Source organism: Mustela putorius, unplaced genomic scaffold, assembly GCF_011764305.1.
Source record: "Mustela putorius furo isolate JIRA1106 unplaced genomic scaffold, ASM1176430v1.1 tig00003901_pilon_pilon_pilon, whole genome shotgun sequence".
In the NCBI taxonomy this organism is placed as follows: Eukaryota; Metazoa; Chordata; class Mammalia; order Carnivora; family Mustelidae; genus Mustela; species Mustela putorius.
The window spans coordinates 8,922,583-8,944,544 of NW_025422049.1; the positions used below are offsets into that span (position 1 = coordinate 8,922,583).

Below are 21,962 nucleotides of genomic sequence, written 5' to 3' on the forward strand. Positions count from 1 at the left end.
ATAGCCAAGTGGTAGAAACAACTCAAAGGTCCATCAAGTGATGGATGAATAAAAGGGATCAAGTACTGATCCATGCTACAACACCCACGAACCTCGGAGATGTGATGTTTAGTGAAAGGACCCAGTCGCCAAAGGCCACAGACTGTATGGTTCCATTTATATGAAGTGTTCAGAAGAGTCAAGTCCAAAGCGATGGAAAGTAGGCTAATGGTTTCCAGGGGCTGGAGGGAGGAGAGAAAAGGGGGTGACTGCTAATGGGTACAGGGCTTCATTTTGAGGTGATGGACAAGTTTAAAAATCGATTGTGATAATGAGTGTACAGCTCTGAATATATTTTAAAAACCACTGAATTGTATACCTTAAAAGGATGAGTTGTGTGAGTGTGCATTGTATCACAATAAAGCTATTTTTTTTTCATCTTTTTTTTCATTTTTACGTATTTATTTTTTTAACTAGGCTCCACACCCAATATGGGGCTTGAACTCAGGACCTGGAGATCAAGAGTTGAACGCTCTACCAACTGAGTCAGCCAGGCACCCCTACATTTTTATTTTATTTTATTTTATTTAAAGATTTTTTTTATTTATTTGTCAGGGATAGAGGGAGAGAGAGCGAGAGAGCACAGGCAGATTGAGAGGCAGGCAGAGGCAGAGGGAGAAGCAGGCTCCCCGCCGAGCAAGGAGCCCAATGTGGGACTCGATCCCAGGACACTGGGATCATGACCTGAGCCGAAGGCAGCCGCTTAACCAACTGAGCCACCCAGGCGTCCCCATTTTTATTTTTTGAGATCACTTGAACGTTTGTGTTTTAAAAAATTTTAAGTGGCTTAGATTTTCTTTTGTTCTGGAGGTATAGTAGACATGCAGTGTTGTGTTAGTTTCAGGTGTACAACATAGTGAGCTGACAATTCCACACAAGACGCGTCTCCATCTCTCACCACACAGATGTTATTACAATATTGTCAACTAAATTCCCCATGCTGTACTTCTCATCTCTGTGACTTATTTATTTTATAAGTGGAAGTTTGTATGACTTAATTCCCTTCATCGATTTTTTGTTGTTGTTGCTGAGCAGGGAGCCTGATGCGGGGCTTGATCCCAGGACCCTGGGATCCCAGGACCCTGGGATCATTCATTTATTTCCCTCCCCCTACGTCCCCTCTGGTAGCCACCAGTTTGTTCTCTGTGTTTTGTTTTATTTTATTTTTTAAAGATTTTATTTATTTATTTATTTATTTGACAGAGAAAGACACAGCGTGAGAGGGAACACAAGCAGGGCGAGTGGGAGAGGGAGAAACGGGCATTCCCCCCGAGGAGGGAGCCTGACGTGGGGCTGGATCCCAGGACCCTGGGGATCATGACCTGAGCCAAAGGCAGATGCTTAACTACTGAATCACCCAGGCACCCCAGTTCTCTGTGTTCTAAGAGTCTGGGTTTTTTTGTTTGTAGGTTGGTTGGTTTTGTTTTTTAGGTCCCATACAGAAGTGAAATCGTATGCTATGTGCCTTTCTCCCAGACCAGATCTAGAGTGAGAGAGGGAGGAGGCTGGCGTGCAGAGGCAGAAGGCAGGCCGGACAGCCCGGGGTGCCCCCTGGCAGAGGGGGGCTGGCGGGTGAGCAGTGGATCAGGCTGGTGGCCATTCCGGTGTCTGTGAGGAAGGGGACACTCAACCACAGCCGGGGAGCCTGGGTTCAAATGGCGGCTCTGTCACTCTGGGAAAAATTCATTAATCTCTGTGTGTGTCAGTTTCTTCATCTAAAGGGCCGATGTAATAACAATGGGAGGTCTTTCATGAGACTGTCGCAGGGACCAAATAAAATCATGCTATAAAAGCACTGTGAAGGATGCCTGGGTGCCTCAGTCAGTTAGATGTCTGCCTTCGGCTTGGATCATGATCTCCAGGTCCTGAGATGAAGCCCCGCATCAGGTTCCCTGCTCGGCGGGAAGACTGCTTCTTCCTCTCCCTCCACACCTCCCCCTGCTCATGCTCTCTTTCTCTCTCTCTCTCTCTCAAAAAAAAAGGCCCTGTGAAAAATCGTGGTGTACAGAAAGAGGAATTTATGTGTTTGCTTGCTTGCTTTACTCACGTGTCCCTGTCATCTGCGACAGTGTCTACCACAGAGCAAGTTCTCAATAAATGCTTGTGGAATGAATGAAGAATATATATACTAGAGTATGAGTACCAACTATCTGGAAAGCAAACATAGGAGACAGGCAGAAGCAAGTTTCTGCACCCTTCTCTGTGGATCCCCATCCCTTGTCGCTGCTCTGAAGGTAATGATATCATGGGTGCTCATGCTACCATATTTTCCCTCGTGCAGCCCACTTAACACCGGTCATGAAAAGAGCAATGGCTGCCATTCATCGAGAGCTTATGTTCTTGGCAAGAGGCTTTGCATGCACATCCTCGCCTTCACCTTCCAATCTATCCCCATATTTAATGACTATTTGTCTTGGGGAAAAAAAAATACATGGGCTCTAAAGCTTGAGTTTTCTCATTGAAGCTGGAAGGCAAATCCTACTACGGAAACTGGCTTGGTTCCGGTCAGAGTCTCTGTTCTCAGGACTCTTCTAGGCACAACACAACCCCAAGCTCGATCGTGTGTGGCAAGGGGCCCAGCTGCCATAGCTGTGCCATCAGGCCTGGCTGTGATCGATGGGGGCAAGAACAGAGGCAGGGGACAAGCCGCTGGGGCTCTGCTACCTGAGGTGGTCCCTAGTGTCATGACAAGCCAGCGAAAGACCCCTCCCGTTGATGGGTTCCAACCCACACCAAGGTGCCGAAGCTATTCGATTCCTTTCATAGCTACATCGCGGGGACACAGCAGCTGTCATTCAAATCCAGGTAATCTCTTTTCAACACTCTGTGACATTTAAGGGAACAGATGGAACAACTTGTCAAATGCTTGTCCGAAGCTGCTCACCTGGGCCCACAAATCCTTCCCCTCCGCCAACAGATTTTTCATAAAGGAGCACTAATCTCTCTGGCTTAGTGCCCTTTGCATCCCTACAACCTTAGATGCTGGGGCCATTGGCTAGGTTCAGAATCTTCTGGTAGGCTCTCCCATTCCACCACCTCCATTCCTCCTTCGTAATTCTATCAGAGGTAGAAAAAAATAGAACTACTGTTGATTACCTTGGGTCTTCCCCTAAGTGTCCCCAAGTTCCATGACAGTAGATGGAATTGATGACCTTCTCTGCTGGACCCACAGCGCCCAGCCTCAGGCACGGCCCAAAGCATATGCTTAATCCATACTTGTCAATGAATGAATGAATGAACAAGTGAATGAGAGAGAAAAGCAGAATCAAATAAATGTGGTAATTGTTCTTAAACCTTTGACTCAGCTCCCAATGTCACAGTCATGGGATTAAGCCCCACATGGGGCTCTGTGTTCAGCACGGAGTCTGTTGGAGATTCTCTCTTTCTCCCTCTGTCCCTCCCTCTGCTGACACTCTAAATCAATCAATCAATCAATCAATCAATCCTTAAAAAAGAGAGAATACTACAAGGAATCCTCTTGGACCACCTATCTAGACTCCATCAACCGTGGACATTTTGGGGCTCTCTCCCTGTGTATGTATTAAGGCTCTTTTTCTGAACCCTTTGCAGAACTATTGTATATGTCATTCCACTTTTCTTCATATTTCAGTGGGCAATTTCCAGGGACAAGGACATGCTCAGAGATAACCACAGCACGGTTATCAAATTCAGCATCTAGAATCTACAGTCCTTGCTCCAAGTTTGCCAGTGATAATTCGGCTCCCCAGAGCAGAAGGATTCACAGATAGATGGATATATGAGGGAGATGATTTTTGACCATAGAATATGAAGACTGATCTAAAAAAAAATAAAATGGACTATCAGAGAATGAAATCAACCTCTCTCCATAACAGAACTCCCTGTCGCTGGATGTATTTAGGTGGGGACCAGATTACCTGTTGGGAACGAGGGAAGAGGACACCCCTGATGCACATGAGCTACAGAATAAGCTGGTCTCTGTGTGCGGCTCTGCAAAGGAGCTGACTTCCATGCAACATTCTTGGTTTCTTTTTCTTCTCCACTTAGCGTTTCTAGTGCCCTTTGTGTGTGTGTTGGAGTAGCTAGTCTTTTCCATGGCACAATGTCAAAGTAACCTTGTTCCATCAGCCCTGACATGTTCTACGAACAGGTCAGCACCGAGATAATAATACTAACATGATTATACACTTAGGATGGGCCAGGCACTGCTGGAAAATGCTTCACAAATGTTAACTCATTATGTCTCCAAAAAGCCCCAGGATGTAGGAACTATTATCATCCCTATTTTACTGATGAGGAATCTGAAGTTCAAATCGATGTTTGATATCTTGCATTGGTTCAGATCCAATGTGTTAGACTACTTAAGACATTATGTTCCAGTTTAAATGAGCGTATGTGGAGATTTTAAAAATTGGCTCCATTCTCAGAAAGGGAAAAAAAAAGCGAAAGAAATTGAAAAATGGTACTTCAAGACTTCAAGAATATTAGTATTTATCTTCTTATGTGTATTCTTTTCCAAAAAGGGCAGGCTAATTTAGAATTTGGGGGCTCATTTTTGTTGTTGTTGCTGTTCTATATTTCTTTTTTAAAAGATTTTATTTATTTATTTGAGAGAGAGAGTGTGTGTGCCCAGAGAGGAGGAGCAGATGATGGCAAGGGAGAAAAAGTCTTAAGCAGACCCTGCACTGAGCACGGTGCCTGATGCAGGGCTGGATCGCATGACTCTGCAATCACCACCTGAGCTGAAATTAAGAGTAGGACACTTAACCCAGGAGCCCCTGGTTCTACATTTCTATGTTTCCTGATTTTCTCATTGTTGTTGCTGTAATTACTATTTTTCTTTTGAATACCTGCTTTTCACTTTAATTGATATGCCAATTTCAGACTCAAGACTCGCTGATGAATCTCTCTATTGCACTATCACCCCAGAAGACAGAGGAACCAGAACAAAACCTCCTTATGTCTCAAACCTTAGGGATTTTATATTTTTCAGAGTAGTTATTTCCTGTCCAATTCCTACTAATCATTCAAATTTCAGTTTAAATGTCCCATCCTCAGAAGAGTTTTTGCTGCCCTTCAAGATGTGACCGGATTCCCATTTCCCGCTCCCACTGCTCATCCATCCTTCCCTCAGAGCCATGATCACATGTCATATGATTGTCTTCTGTCTTCACGGTGAGACTGTCCTACAACTTCTTGAGGGGCTGCACCCGCTTTTCTCCCCAGCATAGCTTCAGAGCTGTAGCCACTCAATAAACGTCCGTTGAATGAATGAACGAAAAGATGAAAACCCAGTTCCACTCCAGAAAAGGAGGATGGCAAAGGTAAACATTGGGGAGGAAGGGGTGCCCCTGGAGGCAAAATAGAGAATGTTTGAGTATCAAAAGTCAAAGCCCACCAGTGTCTCAGTCAAAACGATGGATTTGGTGGGTCAAGCAGAGAGCTGTGGTCCCAGCCAGAGCTTTGGTCAGTAGCTACGTGACAGCAGTGGCAGCAGGAGAGATCTCAATTCGGCGCTAGCATGCCATAGCTGGCCGGAAGTAGTCTGCTGTCAAGGGTTGAACCCTTCCGGAAAGAAAGGCTACTACAGAACACGTGCCCCCATAGTTTTCTTTGTTGGGGAAGGTGGAATTGAGCTAGCCTAAAAAGACATCAAGGAAGAACTATAAAGGGCTTTTGAGAGGAGGGGTCTTGGTGGCCCCCAAAATCATGTCCCCTCTCACTAAGCGGCAATCACAGAGCTGCCCTTACCAATTCTCCACGCAGCCCCCAGATGGCAGCAGTGTGTTACTCTTTAGTTGGGAGTTGCTGGTAAGGGCTCTGCCTTCAGTCTCTCTGGCCATCACACGACTGCGTAGCAAACTCAGAACTCTACTGCCCCCCGGGGTCAAAAGGCTTGCAATGTGTCTTCTGGGAGTGAGCCCACAGGTCTTTCCCTGGGGGCTGGCTCCCGCAGCCCTGACTCCTGAAGTTGCTTTCTTCTCATCTCCACCCGAGTGCCCTCCAATTATACCCAATGGTTCCCACCAACAATCCGCAGTCCTCTAAACCTGTTGGAAATCATGACCCAATGGTTCCCGCCAACAATCCGTAGTCCACATGTCCAAAACAGACTTGGTACTCCTCATCCACCTCACCCCCACTTCAGCCATCACGGCTCTATAGAATCTCGAACATGTCCCATTCATGTGTCAAGTCCTGGTAAGTCCACCTCTAAAATATTTCAGATCTGGGCTCTGTTCTCTAATTTTCCTGATATAAGAGAGCCTCACCACCTCTCAACTAAGCTCCTATAGGCTTATCTCCATCTTCTTCCTCCCACAATCTACCCTGCCACCACCATCTGAGACTTTGCCCAAACTCCTCCCAGTCTCTTCATATTCTACTCACACTTCAAGGTGTAGATCAATCTTTCCACTGCCTGTCTACAGAGTTTCCTTTGGACCTCCTTTTCTACTCTAATTTTTCACACTCCGCCTTGAAGATTATTCATTATTTATATGTATGGATTTCTCCCTCCATCCCTTAGCCCAGGATGGTAACTATGTGGCCCAAATTCTTCCAGTCATCCCCCCACTGGCACCCAATGAGGCATCACTAATGGATATTAGCCGTGTTTCTACCGAGCCCACACTCAGACTCAAAATCCTTCTCAAAACATATCTCCAGGCTGGGGCGCCTGGGTGGCTCAGTGGGTTAAAGCCTCTACCTTCGGCTCACCTCATGATTCCAGGGTCCTGGGATCGAGCCCCACATCGGGCTCTCTGCTAAGCAGGGAGCCTGCTTTCTCCTCTCTCTCTCAGCCTGCCTCTCTGCCTACTTGGGATCTCTGTCAAATAAATAAATAAAATCTTAAAAACAAAAAACAAAAAAACAAAAAAAAAAACCCATATCTCCAGGCAGAACTGGTTCACTGGATGGAACAGACGTCCCGTCCCTATCTTGGACTCTGAGAAACAATGACAGAGATAGCAAGTCCTGTTCTCCTCTGAGCCCACCACAGTATCTTGTACATGATCTATACTCATGTAAAGGCTTCTGAGTGAAGGAATAAGGCCGTTGGCTAGAGCAGACTAGGTAGCAGGAATGGCGCTCCCAGACTCCACGGTTCAATTCAGTCAGTTTTTTTTTTTCACTCCAGTGGATCTACCCCATCCTGCTGGTGGTAGTCACAGGGTGTATATCAATATTTCCCAATGCTGCCCAAGCCAGCGACTTACCAAAAGCTGCATGACTAAGTGTTCACTCAGCAGGGGGAAAGAGCACGTACTTAACCACATGCAATTTTCCTCAACCTACCATGCAGACTCCTAAGCCTGTTTTTCCAGCCTGCTTTCCAGTTTGCAGTACATTTAAACATATCCTCAAGGGGTGGGTGGCGCCATTTTGGTCCTAATGAATCCACGCTCAAATGTTCTCTCAGTATCACATTCTCAACATGCTTGGATCGGTCCTTATTCCCATGGGGGGAAAATGATACAACACAGATATGCTTTGGATTGCCATGTGCACAAACATTCCCTACACATTAAAAGTTGGCATTGGTTGTGTGGGGGGTGGGGTAGGGTGTGTGTGTGTGTGTGTGTGTAGGGTTGGTTTTTTTTCCCCCCAAGGAAAACTGGGTGTTGGTTGTGTAAGAACTTCTGAATTTCAAGGCCAATCTTGGGTTTTCACTTCTTTCATGGGTGGCTTACTGTCCTTATCAAGAATTTCCAGAACCCAGTGGAATACAGAGTGACACAGATATGCAGTCACAACAATCTGGAAGGTAGCAGGGGTGGGGGAGCTACTTTGTTGTGACGGGGCCATATTCATTACTAGATGCCAATGCAGTAAGGTTTTGAGGTTCAAACGATTGTTTCTAAATCCTTGCCCCTATATATAACAAGGCACTAGTATTCAAAAATCCACCATGAGCCTTGCTGGATCCTGATCAAAGCAAACTCTCAGAAAAAAAAAGTGAGACAGTTGGGAAAGTGTAAACAATGATTGGATACTTGATAATATTAAGCAATTTTTGTTAATTTTTTTAAAGTATGATAATGGGATTCCAGTTAATTTTTTTTATTTTTTTAAAAGATTTTATTTATTTATTTGACAGATCACAAGTAGGCAGAGAGGCAGGCAGAGAGAGGAGGAAGCAGGTTCCCTGCTGAGTAGAAAGCCTGATACGGGGCTCGATCCCAGGACCCTGGGATCATGACCTGAGCTGAAGGCAGAGGCTTTAACCCACTGAGCCACCCAGGTGCCCCATCCAGTTAATTAGTTAATTTCTTGATTGAGTTTTCATACTTCCTGTTTTCTTATCTTGCCTTTTTGGAAGTAATCTAGATAACCCACGATGGTCATTTTACTTAGCAAAACTTTAAAGTGACTGGTTACATTTCAGAAGCTATTTAAAAGTTTACCTATAAACCTTGTAATCTTATTTACATCTATTTGATTTACTCGTTCTTAACAATTATGTTTAGACTACCCCCAACACTTTGGGAGAGACTGGACAAAGTCATTCATTATTTTTTTTTAAGATTTTATTTATTTATTTGACAGAGATCATAAGTAGGCAGAGAGGCAGGCAGAGAGAAAGGAAGAAGCAGGCTCCCTGCAGAGCAGAGATCCAGATGCGAGGTTCGATCCTAGGACCCTGGGATCATGACTGGAGCCAAAGGCAGAGGCTTTAACCCACTAAGCCACCCAGGCGCCCCAGTCAATCATTATTTTAATTTTTTTTTCTGACAAATTTGCAACAGAGATAGCATGAACTTATGTGATTTTCAGTAAACACAGGAAGAATTAAAGTTGTATATTTAATCCTGATAACTCTAAAGACGTCTATTTTCATTAAATCCATAATCTTAAATTAGCTTTAATAACGAATATTTTCCTTATTATAGTTGTTTTTTCATCAATTAATTTTTTAAAAATATTTTATTTATTTATTTGACAGAGAGAGACACACAGTGAGAGAGGGAACACAAGCAGGGGCAGTGGGAGAGGGAGAAGCAGGCTTCCTGCGGAGCAGGGAGCCCAATGTGAGGCTTGATCCCGAGACCCTGGGATCATGACCGGAACTGAAGACAGAGGCTTAACTGACTGAGCCACCCAGGCATCCCTGAAGTCTTTTTTTTTTTTTAAATAAAAAGGGTCTTGGGGCACCTGGGTGGCTCAGTGGGTTAAGCCTCTGCCTTCGGCTCAGGTCATGCTCTCAGGGTCCTGGGATGGAGCCCTGCATTGGGCTCTCTGCTTGGTGGAGAGCCTGCTTCCCTTCCTCTCTCTCTGCCTGCCTCTCTGCCTACTTGTGATCTCTCTCTCTGTGTCAAATAAATAAATAAAATCTTTTTTTTTAAAGGGTATTTAGTTTTTAGAGATGTGTACTGAAATATTTACAGATGAAATGATATGATGTCTGGGATTTACTCCAAAATAACTCATTGCGTGTCGGGCGGAGAACGGGTGGAGGTATAGACGAAGCGAGAACCACCGTGTTGATCACCGTTGAAGCTGGAGGACAATCATTCAGTGTAACAGTCTCTCTGCTCTTGTTTATGTTTGAACCTTTCCACAATAACAGATTTTTTTTTAATGCACGAAAGTGGTAGCACGATTTTGGTGAGGCTTCTCGACGATGAGTCTCACCCAGGAGGAGGAACCCACAAACACTCTGTCCTTCCTTGACCACATTAGCAAGGATGAGCAGCAGGTCAAACATCTGCAGCAGGGGACAGAGGCCCAAGGGGAGCAGAAATGAGGTGGGGTGAGTCTGAAAAGAGAGGAAGGTAGGAAAGACCTAGAACATGGCCCCATGCCAGACTGGACAAGCCACTGCCAGCCACCAAAAGACAGCACGGGGGCTGGCAACAGCTGGAGAGAGAAAGCCGAAAGGAGTGGGACTTGGAAGGGGGAAGGTATCTTGTCTACACACATTGGCAGGGGCTGGGGGGACACAGCTTGAACGTCCGAGCTATAAAGCAGACTCACGTCTTGGGGAGAGCTGCCCTTGTCTCCACTCCAGCGCTTCTGGAGACAGCGTGGAGATGAGGCATTTGGAATTTACTCTTAATTCAACTCTCAAGTCAAACCATAAGTCATCGAATCATCTTCTGGTTTTGTCTGCACTTTCCAATCTGCAAGTCTTAGGTCAGCTGCTCTTTTTCTCTGTCTGCTCCCATTACTTTTTGGAAAACGACCCCCAATTGCCATTTTCTTAACTGCGAATCTTAGACCTGGAAGGCCCCCTGCAGATCGCTTACTGCTCTTTTCCCCGGGTGAGAAAACACAAACTGACTCGAGCAGCAGGCACGTGGTAGGTGCTCAACACGTTATCTGTGGAGTCCGGGAGGGATACATAATAACCCAACTGCCAAGAAATTACAGCTGGCATCAGAGCTGAAGGGTGGGTGCCCACGCCATATAGTTTTCACATCACTCCTGGTTGAAAGGAAATGATCGCGTCGCTACAGAAGGCAAGCTTAGGCTCTTCCTGGCTTAGGTGCCTTCTTCCTCGGCGATTCTAGTTCTAGTCTCCGTGGGGCCCCTATGTGCAGGCAAGGCAGCTCCTGGGTGTGAGGCTCACAGCTAACCCATGCCTCCTCTTCAGGCTGAGGCTTGTCCACTGCCTCATGGCCTCCTTGGTGGCCCCAGGGACTGGCCAGCCCTATTCTGGACTGCATGACAAGGTGCACATTAATCCTCGCACAGTAGACGTCTACGTGGCACTCCCATCCCGAGAAAATGGTTAGCTTGGGCTCCAAACAGCTGACTGTACTGCTAAGGAGCAGTTGTCTAGCATTATTTCTCTAGCTTTCATTGACCCAGGGGAAAGAAGGAAAGGGAGGGAGGGCAGGAGGGAGACAGAGAGAGAGAAAGAGAGAATGGAAGAGAGAAAGAAAAACTACTTTTGATTTGGGGCACCTGGGTGGCTCAGTCAGTGAACCGGCCAACTCTTGATTTTGGCTCAGGTCATGCTCTCAGGGCTGTGAGATGGAGCCCCACAAGGGGCTCAGCGCTCAGTGGGGAGTCTGCCTGAGGCTCCTTTCCCTCTGCTTCTCTCCCCTCCCTCCTTCTCTCTGTCTCAAATAAATACATCTTCAAAAAACTTTTGATTCTAAGTGTTTTTAGAAGCATAAAAAGAGTTCAGATCCTAACTTCCTAAAATTTGAATATAGAAGTCTTTTTCTCAAAACAGTGCAGTTGGAAAATGTCATGCCACTACCAGTTCAATAAAATGAAGGTAAATAGTGTAACATGATATCGTGAAAGCGAGGTACATTGCTGCCACAACCATTCTTATTTGCACAGAACGGAAACGGAGGGGCGCCTAGCTGGCTCAATTGGTGGAGCACACAACTCTTGATCCCAAGATTGTAAGTTTGAGCCTCACACTGGCTACAGAGATTACTTAAAATCTTTTTTTAAAAAATGATATGCACAAGAAGACATATCATTGTGAAATTTTAAAACACTAGAGACCAAAAGAAAACTTTGAAGCTTGCAGAGAGAGAAGAGTTACACCCAGAAAATTGGAAATCAATAAAGGAATCAGACTTTTCAAAAGCGATACTAGATGGGGCACCTGGGTGGCTCAGTGGGTTAAAGCCTCTGCCTTCGGCTCAGGTCATGATCCCAGGCTTCTGGGATCGAGCCCCACGTCAGGCTCCCTGCTTAGCTGGAAGCCTGCTTCCTCCTCTCTCTCTCTGCCTGCCTCTCTGCCTACTTGTGACCTCTGTCTGTCACATAAATTAAAAAAAAAAATACTAGAAGCAAGAACATAGTGGAATATAGTTTTCAAAAATTCTGAAGGGAAATTGTTTCTAATTCGAATTCTTCACCTAGGGTTAATTTTAATCATATGTGAAGATATATTCAGATACAGAAGGGTTTTATTAAAAATTACCTCCCTCACAGGCACCTGGGCGATCCAGTCAGTCAAGCATCTGCCTTCTGCTCATGTCCCACATCAGGCTCCCTGCTCTGCATGGAGTCTACTTCTCTGCCCCTCCCCTAGCTCGTATGCATTCTCTCTATCTTAAATAAATAAATAAAGTCTTTAAAAAAAATTACCTCCCTCACAATCTTTCTAAGGAAGTTAGCACAGGATGTAGTCCAGCAAAACCAGGGTGTAACACAAGAAAGGGGACCACCTGAAATGTGGAAAGCAGAGTTGAACCAAGAGGAGGAGCAATGGGTGGTAGGTCCAGAGGGCAAACATTCCAGAATGGATCAGGAAGCCAGCCAACTCCACGAGGGTTGTCTCCAAGAAAAAGAAATGGAACTCATTGATTACACGTGATGGGCAACTATGCCAAATGGAGTTTTGTGGTTCTGTCAGCAAGTTTGGGGCTGAACTCATGACAGGTACACAGAAGAACAAATCAAACCAGAAAAATGAGACAATTTAGGGAAGATAAGATAAAGGAAATACAATTTAATGGTACCATGCATGGATCAACTGAGCACAACGATTATACAAATATTACAAATATTGAATATTTTACCCCCAATTTTTTGTATTTGTATAAGTGTGAGTGGATGTGGTGTGTGTGTGTGTGTGTGTGTGTTGGGACATATAAGGAAGGTAGTTCCTCATCTTCCATTGTAGAAATTCAGAAATAGGTCATTTCTAAACCTAAATAAAAATAAGAAACATTAGGTGCTAGAAGAGTTATATACAAAAAGAACTAGCTAAAAACATTAAAAGCAGTTTAAAACAACACAAATTATTACCTCACACTTCTGTAAGTCAGAAGTCCAACAGAGTATGATTACATTTTCTGTTTGGGGTCTCTTATTAAAGCTGAAATCATGTAGGTGGCCAGCCTGAGCTCTTATGTGGAGATGCTAGTGGGGGATCCAGCTGCCAGGCTCATTCACGTTGTTGGCAGGATCCAATTCCTTCCAGCACTTTCTAATGGCTTCTTCCACTCTCAAGCCTACAGTGACACTTTGAAGCCTTTCTGTACTTTGACTCTGTCCTTCTCTTCCATTTCCAGCTAGAGAAATTTCTCTGCTTTTAAGGGCTCAAATGATGAGATTAGGCCTACCCTGATAATTCAGGATAATTTCCCCATTTTAAGATCTATAATCTCGATCACACCAGCAAAGTCTCTTTTGCCACATAACAACGTTTTCATAAGGATCCAGGCATAGCGTGAGGGCGTCTTTTCTGGGAGCAGGAATCAGGGGGTCAGGAGTGGTGGGGCAGGGGAACACAGTTTTTTGTTTTTGGTTTTTTTAAAGATTTTATTTATTTGACAGAGAGATAGCAAGAGCAGGAACACTAGCATGGGGAGTGGAAGAGCAGGCTTTCCCTGAGCAGGGAGCCTGATGTGGGGCTTGATCCCAGGACCCTGGGATCCTGATCTGAGCTGAAGGCAGACACTTAATAACTGAGCCAGCCAGGTGCTTGTTGTTTACTGAATTTAAAGGGACTCTATTTTAGGTAATATATCAAATGTCATGATATATATACAAAAATCTATTTTTGTGTTTCTAGGCAAAATGGCCTATGATCTGCAGAGCATGGTAAGAAATAGTTGTTAGGTACAATCATGGCTGGGTTCTGGTGAAAATTCTGATTTGGATGGACCACAGGGCTCATCCAAAGTATCAATTCCTCTTTTCTTACTGTTGTATTAAAGGACCCACTCCTGTTATTTTTGGCAGTTACTGCTCATAGCTAGCTACTTCCTGTAGCAACAGTAGGTGACTGTAAATGCATTTTTTTAAAGATTTTATTTATTTGGGGCACCTGGGTGGCTCAGTGGGTTGAGCCGCTGCCTTCGGCACAGGTCATGATCTCAGGGCCCTGGGATGGAGCCCTGCATCGGCCTCTCTGCTCAGCAGGGAGCCTGCTTCCCTCCCTCTCTCTGCCTGCCTCTCTGCCTACTTGTGATCTCTCTGTCAAATAAATAAAATAAAATCTTAAAAAAAAAAGAATGAGGTAAACTGTAAGTTTTAAAAAACATATTCTTTATCAAGAATATTTCTTGATGTGCAAAACAAGTCATTATCTCAGTTTTTGTTGGATGACAGAATAGAGCTAATCTGGTCCAATCTCCTCATTCTGCAGTTGGGAACACTAATGCCGAGAGAAAGGAAGGGACCTGCCCATGGCATTGCTCGTGTTTGAAGCCCGGATCCCCACTTCTGAATGAGTTCCACAACTTATGGACAGGATGAAAAATAGCGAAGTCTAACATCTTCATCTTACAGGTAGGGAAGCAGATGCAAACAGGAAGAAACCCCTGCTAGAGGTCATCTAGAACTCCTACTCTAACCGAGGTCACTTTGCCCTGTGCAAAGCACATATGTAATAGAATGCACAAATGAATCTGAAGATGCTGTAAAAAGCTCACTTAAATGGCTTAAGTTCTCAGATAGCTTCCATTAGGTAAGCAATTTAGCAACAATTTGAAAGAAAATATTTCTTCTTTAGACAGCTTTCTTCTTAGGACAAGTAAATACATTACTGACCTTCTAATAAAGGCCCTAATGTCAGGCTGACTTGGTTTCCAATTCTGTCTCAGTCATTTACTAGCTGGGTGCTCTTGCACACACAACTCAATCATTTTGTTTTTGTAAAAAAGATTTTAGTGGTTTGAGAGGGAGGGACAGTGCACAAGCAGGGGGAAGGGCAGAGGGAGAAGCAGACTCCCCGCTGAGTGCAGAGCCCTACACGGGGCTCGTTCCCAGGACTCCAAGAGCATGGCCCGAGTGGAAGTCAGACACTTAACTGACTCAGCCACCTGGGTGCCCCTAACTCAATCATTTCATGTCAGTTTCTTCATCTATAAAATGAAGGTAACAGTGCCACCTAGCTCATGGGAGTCACGTGGGAATTTAGTGAAATGATACATTGAATTTGGCACCTGGTAGCCACTCAATAGCCCTTTCTCTTTTTATATAATGTTTATATCTAAAACATGTTGAGAACTAGTAGTGAAATATTTTCCTGTTGCTAATAGTAAACTAATAGTGTGACGATTAGGAAGGATGGTTAAAGGCCAAAGAACCTTCAGGAAGAAATCATCTTGTGAATCGAAGAGAAAAATATCTAGCACATCTCAATGCCAATAAAACTCCTCCCTCACTTAAAGTAAAAGTATGCCAAGATTCAGCTGCAGTATTTACAAGAAAGTTATTGCTTGATCTAATCATGAGTTTAAAAGCGGAATCTCTGAAATAAATTTTCTTGTTTCCTTGCTTTCTTCTGAAACTACTAATACTCTAAAGGCATAATGTGTTTCTCATATGAGCTTGTAAATGAGCAGGACTTCATGGAAATGACAAAATGGTAAATTACTGTAGAAATCAAATGTACTTCAATCATTCCGGCTCCTCTCCCCCAGACAAGGTGAACATGTTTATGATTACAAAAATGTGTCTTCCACAGATTTCATATAGATATGCAACCTCAAGTGTCTGTCCTCAAATGTCTTCTGTCATAATACTCAGTATATTGATGTATTAAGGAGCAAAGCTTTCTTATTAAAAACACAACTATACTTACCTGGAGACAGAGTTCCTGAATCTTCTTGGATCATTCTAGATAGTTACAGAAATAAGCTCACCGAGATCAGAAGCCCCTACCCACCACCCTGTAGGGTTGGGATTAGGGTAATTAATAAATGTGGTCTGGCTAAAGACCCACTCCTAGAGCTTAACACTGTTAAATAACAAAAACTCAATCAAGTAAATTTTAAAGATCTAATTGGCTGTATTATTTGACTCATAAATCCAGCAGCATCCCCATCTAGTAAGTAGAGAGGAGTTCAAAAGAACCACAGAAAAGAAAAGGCTTTTAAAGGTGAAGAGTGAGGGGCACCTGGGGGGCTCAGTTAAGTGTCTGACTCCTGATTTCTTCTCAGGTCATGATCTCAGGGTCCTGAGATCGATCCCCACATTGGGGTCCACGCTGGGTGTGGTGCCTACTTAAGATTCTCTCTCTCGGGCGCCTGGGTGGCTCAGTGGGTTAAGCTGCTGCCTTCGGCTCAGGTCATGATCTCAGGGTCCTGGGATCGAGTCCCGCATCAGGCTCTCTGCTCAGCAGGGAGCCTGCTTCCTCCTCTCTCTCTGCCTGCCTCTCTGCCTACTTGTAATCTCTCTGTCAAATAAATAAATAAATCTTTAAAAAAAATAAAAAGATTCTCTCTCTCTCTCTTTCCATCTCTCCCCCACCTTTCCTCTCAAAAAAATTAGTAACAAAGAGAGGGAGTGGAAAAAAGGAAATTATTAGAAGGAACCCATTGTTTTAAGCAAGGTCACCCTCCTAAGGGGAACAGAAAGGGCCTATCAGTAAAATTCCTGGTGCTGAGCAGGAAATTCCACGTTGACTGATTAGAGGTTAAAGGCTGAAACTGCAGTTAAGTATTAAGTCTTGCCTTACTGACTCTGGTAAGTGACACCATGCTGGGCCCGTGTTTTCTTTTTAACACGAATGATTAAAAAAAAAAAAAAAAACCCTCCATGACATTGAAACCATTTTGCTATAGTTGCGGAAAATAAGAGACTGCATTACCATCCCTTAAGAGGACAGCTACTGAAAACTGATTATTAGACTTAAACTAATTCTGTCGGGGTGGGTCCCCCATCATGTATAGCAGGATGCTTTCCTTAAGAATGTCCCTGTCAGGGGGCACCTGGGTGGCTCAATTGGTTGGGTGTCTGCCTTCGGCTTGGGTCATGATTCTGGGGTCCCGGGATCGAGCCCTGCATTGGGCTTCCAGCTCAGCGGGGAGCCTGCTTGGGGAGTCTGCTTTTCCCTCTCCTTCTGTCCCTCCCCCCCACTTGTGTTCCCTCTCGCTTGCTCTGCTCTCAATCCCAAATAAATAAATAAATAAATAATCTTAAAAAAAAAATAGGAATGTGCCTCTGTGTGTGTGTGTGTGTGTGTGCACACACGTGTATAACTTGTATTTCTTTTTCCTTTCCCATTGGTTTCCTGCCACTGGTTGGGGGTGGGGGGGTGGAGGGTCACAATCACGTTGGTGACAATAGACATTCTCTCCCTGGGGAGGGATGACATCATGGACAACAGACCAGCACCGCTCCCTGAGCTCTAAGGTGGTGCTGATGAAGGTCACACCTGTGACTCTGGTGACACGCTGCTCTGCCGGGAGGGGGCTGCTGGCTGGGTAACCCTTCTTCACCAGGAACAGCCAAACCACCAGTTATGTCAGGATGGAGACCTGCAGCAGCTGGCAGAGCTGGCCCTCCACTTCCCCTCTTTGGCAATGACACACTTGGCCGTCCCACAGGTGAATGCAGCCGGTGGAAGCCCTTCGAAGCCACCCGCCCTGCGGAGTCGGCTCTCCCTCCAGGGCCCCTCCGCCCCGCCCTGCAGCAGCCCCACCGTGTATTGCCCTGAATGATCAGAAAGACAATTTATAAAGTACTTACGGCCCTTCAGGTATGGCTGGCACAGGCTGTGCTGATATTAAGCTCAGCGCATGTTCTTATCAAAAAACACGGGTGCACCGAGCACCGTGGAGGAGCTTATGAGAAACGACTAGAAGATAAAACAGCTGTCTTGTATTTTTTTTTTCACAACGTTTATTCTTTTAACTCCAATTCTGCTGCCACCCACTCCTCACAATGCTTTGCCCCAAAATAAGACCAAAGGAAGACATGCGGGTAACGTACAAAAAGACAGTATTTATTTCACTCAAGCTTTCGTATAAGAAGTTAAACAAAACGATCCCTAGTTGAAGGCATTACCAAAAATATTCTAAACATTGTTTCACGTGTCCCTTCAGTGCCCAGAGAGAGGAAAAACTTATCTGAATGAAAGAATAAGAGTGACCATCCTTATGGTAGGTTTTCTTAGGAAGGCCGAGGAAAATACAATCCATATAGTTTAGGCGTAACATAGCAAAGGAACCTCCAAGTTTCCTACAGGTGATGGAAATCCCACTGATGTATTCAAGTTCCCTTTTTGGTGACTATCGAAGAGCTATAGGTATTCCCGTAATTCACTGCAATTCCCGTAATTCAAAGCAGGGAATGGAAACCAAATGCAATGTCCCCGCTCTGGGGCTGTGACTGTCACGGTCTGCTGTCCCTTGGGGAATCATTCCAAAGCATCCGCTCCCTCACTTCCATCTAAATAGGATACCAGGGAAAATGGCCCTGGGTGAGGTGTGTAGGTGTTTTGCTTTCCAGAATTATAAAAGACTTGGGAGAGCATCTCAGACACAGGAAAACCCAATGTTCTTTCTAGAGAATCTTGTAACATGGTGGGACACCCACTCCACCTGTCTCCCACCTCAATCTGACCTTAAAAAAAAAAAAAAGAGGCACAAGGAAGCAACATCCTGACGTCTACCTGTGCCACGAAGTTTCCTCCGACGAGCCAGGGCAAGCTGGTGGCCACCCTGGCCCAAACCCACGGCAAGCAGGCACCTCTGACCTTCTCCTGCAGTCCCCTAAGAGCAGGAGGGGCAAGTCGCAACACTGGGGTGCTGCCCATGGGTGAGTGTCTGGAGAACTTGTAGGTGTCAAGTTGTCAAGTTCCTACCAAGAGTCTGTGTGCATGAGGAGACTTGGTGGGGTGTGTGAGGGGGGCCTCTCGCTTCTATCCTTTAAATCTGGAGGAAGGAGGAGTAGAGGAAACATCTCAGTGGGTCCAATGGAGGCCTGGGTGAGGAGGGAACCCTAACTCAGTATGCAAAAAAAAAAAAAAACTGAATACAAATGTGGGAGCCTCGGATGCTATCCATATACGAAGCAAAACCTACTCATAACCAGTTGGGGCCAGCACGAAAAAAGGGGAAGACCTAACTATTCTTTTCTGAAGCCAAGAGCGAAGTGCGGAGTGAAGATTGTACCTCCTTTCTGTTCAGGAAATGCAGAGAGAAAACAGTAATCCTTGAAAACCTTCCAAGAAATGCAGACTCACGCAGAAGTTACAAAACATGCAAGAATCAGTCGCTGTTTCTTAGTCTCCTCATACTTTACCTGAGATGCAAATTACTCCCTGCCCCTCTAGGCGTTCTGCGCGGCTTTACATCCTGCTTTCTAACTTCTACCGAGACAGACGGGCTGCCGGGAATGCGGGTGAACGCGAGGAGGGGTGGGGGGGGAGGACTGGGCATGGGAACTGGGAGTCGAAAGGTCTGGCAACTGACCAGTGGAGATAGAGCAGTAAAGAACGGGAGTCTCGGCTAGACTGTCACGGGCCCGAGCAGTGCCTCCGGCTGGGGAACATCTGATCTGAGCGGTGGAGGTGAAGAAGGCTCAGGTGGAACACCGCACGCCCAGCAAGCCCCCCTCCCTCCGCCGGGCGGGGAGGGCGGGCAGGGCAGGAGAGGGGAGCCTGCTGCGCCTCGGGAAAGGAGCCGTCCCTGCCCCGTGCCTGGACCTCTCAAAGCAGGGACTACTGCTGCTCAGGGGGCTGATTCCAGACTGCTAAGAGATTTAAGAGCCACACACATTCCTCCATGAGATCCCAAACAGATCAAGAGATTTTATCAATTTCGGCTGCAAGATGTTCTCTGTGACTCAGGGTTGGCATTAGCAACTGCACCCAAAATGCGTTTCACACAACAAATCAAATGTAGTTAGTATTGCCGGACACAGAGAATACAAAGCAGGCACAGATCCCTCAGAAATTGTCGCAACCCTTGGTAAGATGAACTCTACTGCCATCATGGCCGTTGGCTTTGTCCCTGACTTTGAAGCCTTCGCCAGGGCCGTCTGCTTTTATAATTCAACAACAGGGACTCGCTCTCCTCGCCAGAGAGCCCCTCAGGTTTTGTTTCTCAGTGCCCGACTCAACAGAAAGGCAGGGCTCTTTGGAGCTGCCGGTTTGCAAATGGCCCAGTGGTTTCAGTTTCCGTTTCACAGTTGCCAGATAACAAAATGCAGAACGGGATGAATCTTCACAAGGTCACGCTGAAGGTTAAAATAAATTATCCCCGTCACTGAGAGGCTCTCTTCAGGTTTTCTATCAGCACCACAGAGTCGGTCTCTTCTTTGGTTTGCTTCTCGTAGATGTCGTACTTCTTCCAGTGCTGGAAGGAAGGAAAACAAAACACACACACACACAGGATGACTCTTGTAAACAACGTTCTCTCCCTGAGGACCCGCAGCCAGGGATTATTCTTAGGTTTGCGTGCATGGAACCAGTGAGTGTTTGTTTTCCTGTCACGGTTTTGGTTTGGGGGGTTTTGTTTTGTGTTGTTTTGTTTTTGACTAAGAATCTTCATCTATTTGAACAATTCATGAAACAAAACAATCAGGAATGAACATTCAAAGGAGAAGGGAGAGCATGGGATTGTTGCGTGATGTCTGATAGCGATCTCAAGAGAGAAATGCCGACATCTCCGAAACTGGAAAGGAAGTCTTTTGAAGAAGAATAAAAGGGCGGCGCGCTTTTCTTACATTAACTGTTCCTACCTTTATTTTCTTGCCACTCCAATGTGCCCATCCCTCCAGAGAGATTAACAGGCTCAAAAAGTCAACCAGCATCGAGGTCAATGGCAATATATAAAATGTCCCAAAAAGTCTTAGTGCAGTTAAAACTTTTGAAAGACGCTATATGGACAGTTTCACGTGACATCATTTGCAAGAAGTGGGAATCACGCATTTAAAGGCAAGCTCGGGGCACCTGGCTCAGTGGGTTAAAGCCTCTGCCTTCGGCTCAGGTCATGGTCCCAGGGTCCTGGGATGGAGCCCCACATGGGGCTCTCTGCTCAGCAGGGAGCCTGCTTCCTCCTCTCTCTCTCTGCCTGCCTCTCTGCCTACTTGTGATCTCTGTCAAATAAATAAATAAATAAATAAATAAATAAATAAATAATCTTTAAAGGCAAGCTCATCCTGAACTCAATGTAAATGCGTCCCCTAAAGGTGAAAGCCAATATCCTGGCCTTTGCCTTCTTTCCTTAGAAATCAAGGGAAAGGGCGGAAACTGAGCTCAGTCCCTCATCTGTGAAGCAGAGTTGCTGGACTAAACCGGAGGTCAGCAAACTGCAGTGGAAGGCTGGACCCAGCAGGCCACCTGTTTTTGTAAATAAAGTTTTCTTGGCACGCCTCTTTGTTTCTGTGTGGTCTGCGGCTGCGTTCATGCTACAACGGCAGAGGTGAGTTGCCCTAAGAGCAAAGGGCTGGGTAAGTTAAGAGTATTTACTCTCTGGTTCTTTCCAGGGAAAGTGTGCCACCCCTGCACTAGATTTTTCCCAAGCTCCTTTTCTGCTCGGATGTTTTCTGGTTCGAGAAGCCTAGGAAAGGCAAGGCAAAGCAGAAAAACAGAAATGAGAGCAACAGCGACTATTCGGCTGCCTCGGACTGTACAGTTAGAGATGGACTGAGCAGGTCGGGAGCATCCCAGTCTTGGAGAGCACAGGCAGGGATGAGCTGAGAGACACTGCTTCAAATACCTAAATTATTCTAAATAAATGAGTTAACCCTCATACTCCAAGTAGAATGGATAAAATTTAAAAAAAAAAAATCCTGAGAATCCCAAGGGCCGACACAGCCGCAGAGTAACCGACGCTTTCCTGCAGTGCTGGTGGAAATGCAAACTAGCACGGCCGCCATGGTCCTTACAAAATGAAGCGGACACCGACTTTGTGACCCAGCAGGCCCACCCCCAAGTATCCACCCAAGAGAAGTGGAAACCTATGTCTACACAAGACCCCCCACATGAAGGTGTACAGTAGCTTTCTTCATAAAAGCCCCAAACTGGAAACAAGCCCACCGTCCTTGAACAAGTGAATGGTTAAATAAACTGTGGCGCAGCCGTAACACGGCGTGTTGCTTGGCAACGAAAAGGAATGAGCCATGGATACACACATCAACACCGACGGCTCTTAAATGCACTGTGCTGGGTGAAATAAGCCAGACTCCAAAATCTATGTGTTTGGTGATTCCATTCGTAAGACATTCTGGAAAAGGCAAAACTTTTGGGATAGGAACAGATGAGTGGTGGCAAGGGTATGGTGACGATG

The 21,962-nt window shown here is 45.4% G+C and overlaps 1 protein-coding gene across 1 annotated transcript in view; it reads right to left on the minus strand.

The window, feature by feature from the left end:
- Nucleotides 1–17,650: 17,650 nt before the first annotated feature.
- The window catches only part of IL13RA1 (interleukin 13 receptor subunit alpha 1), a 54,967-nt gene continuing 50,655 nt past the window's right edge, over nucleotides 17,651–21,962 (minus strand). Inside the window, exon 11 of the mRNA XM_045068347.1 lies at nucleotides 17,651–20,027. Within this exon, the coding sequence (XP_044924282.1) occupies nucleotides 19,935–20,027 (93 nt within the window). The 3' untranslated portion in view covers nucleotides 17,651–19,934. The remainder of the gene's footprint in view (nucleotides 20,028–21,962) is intronic.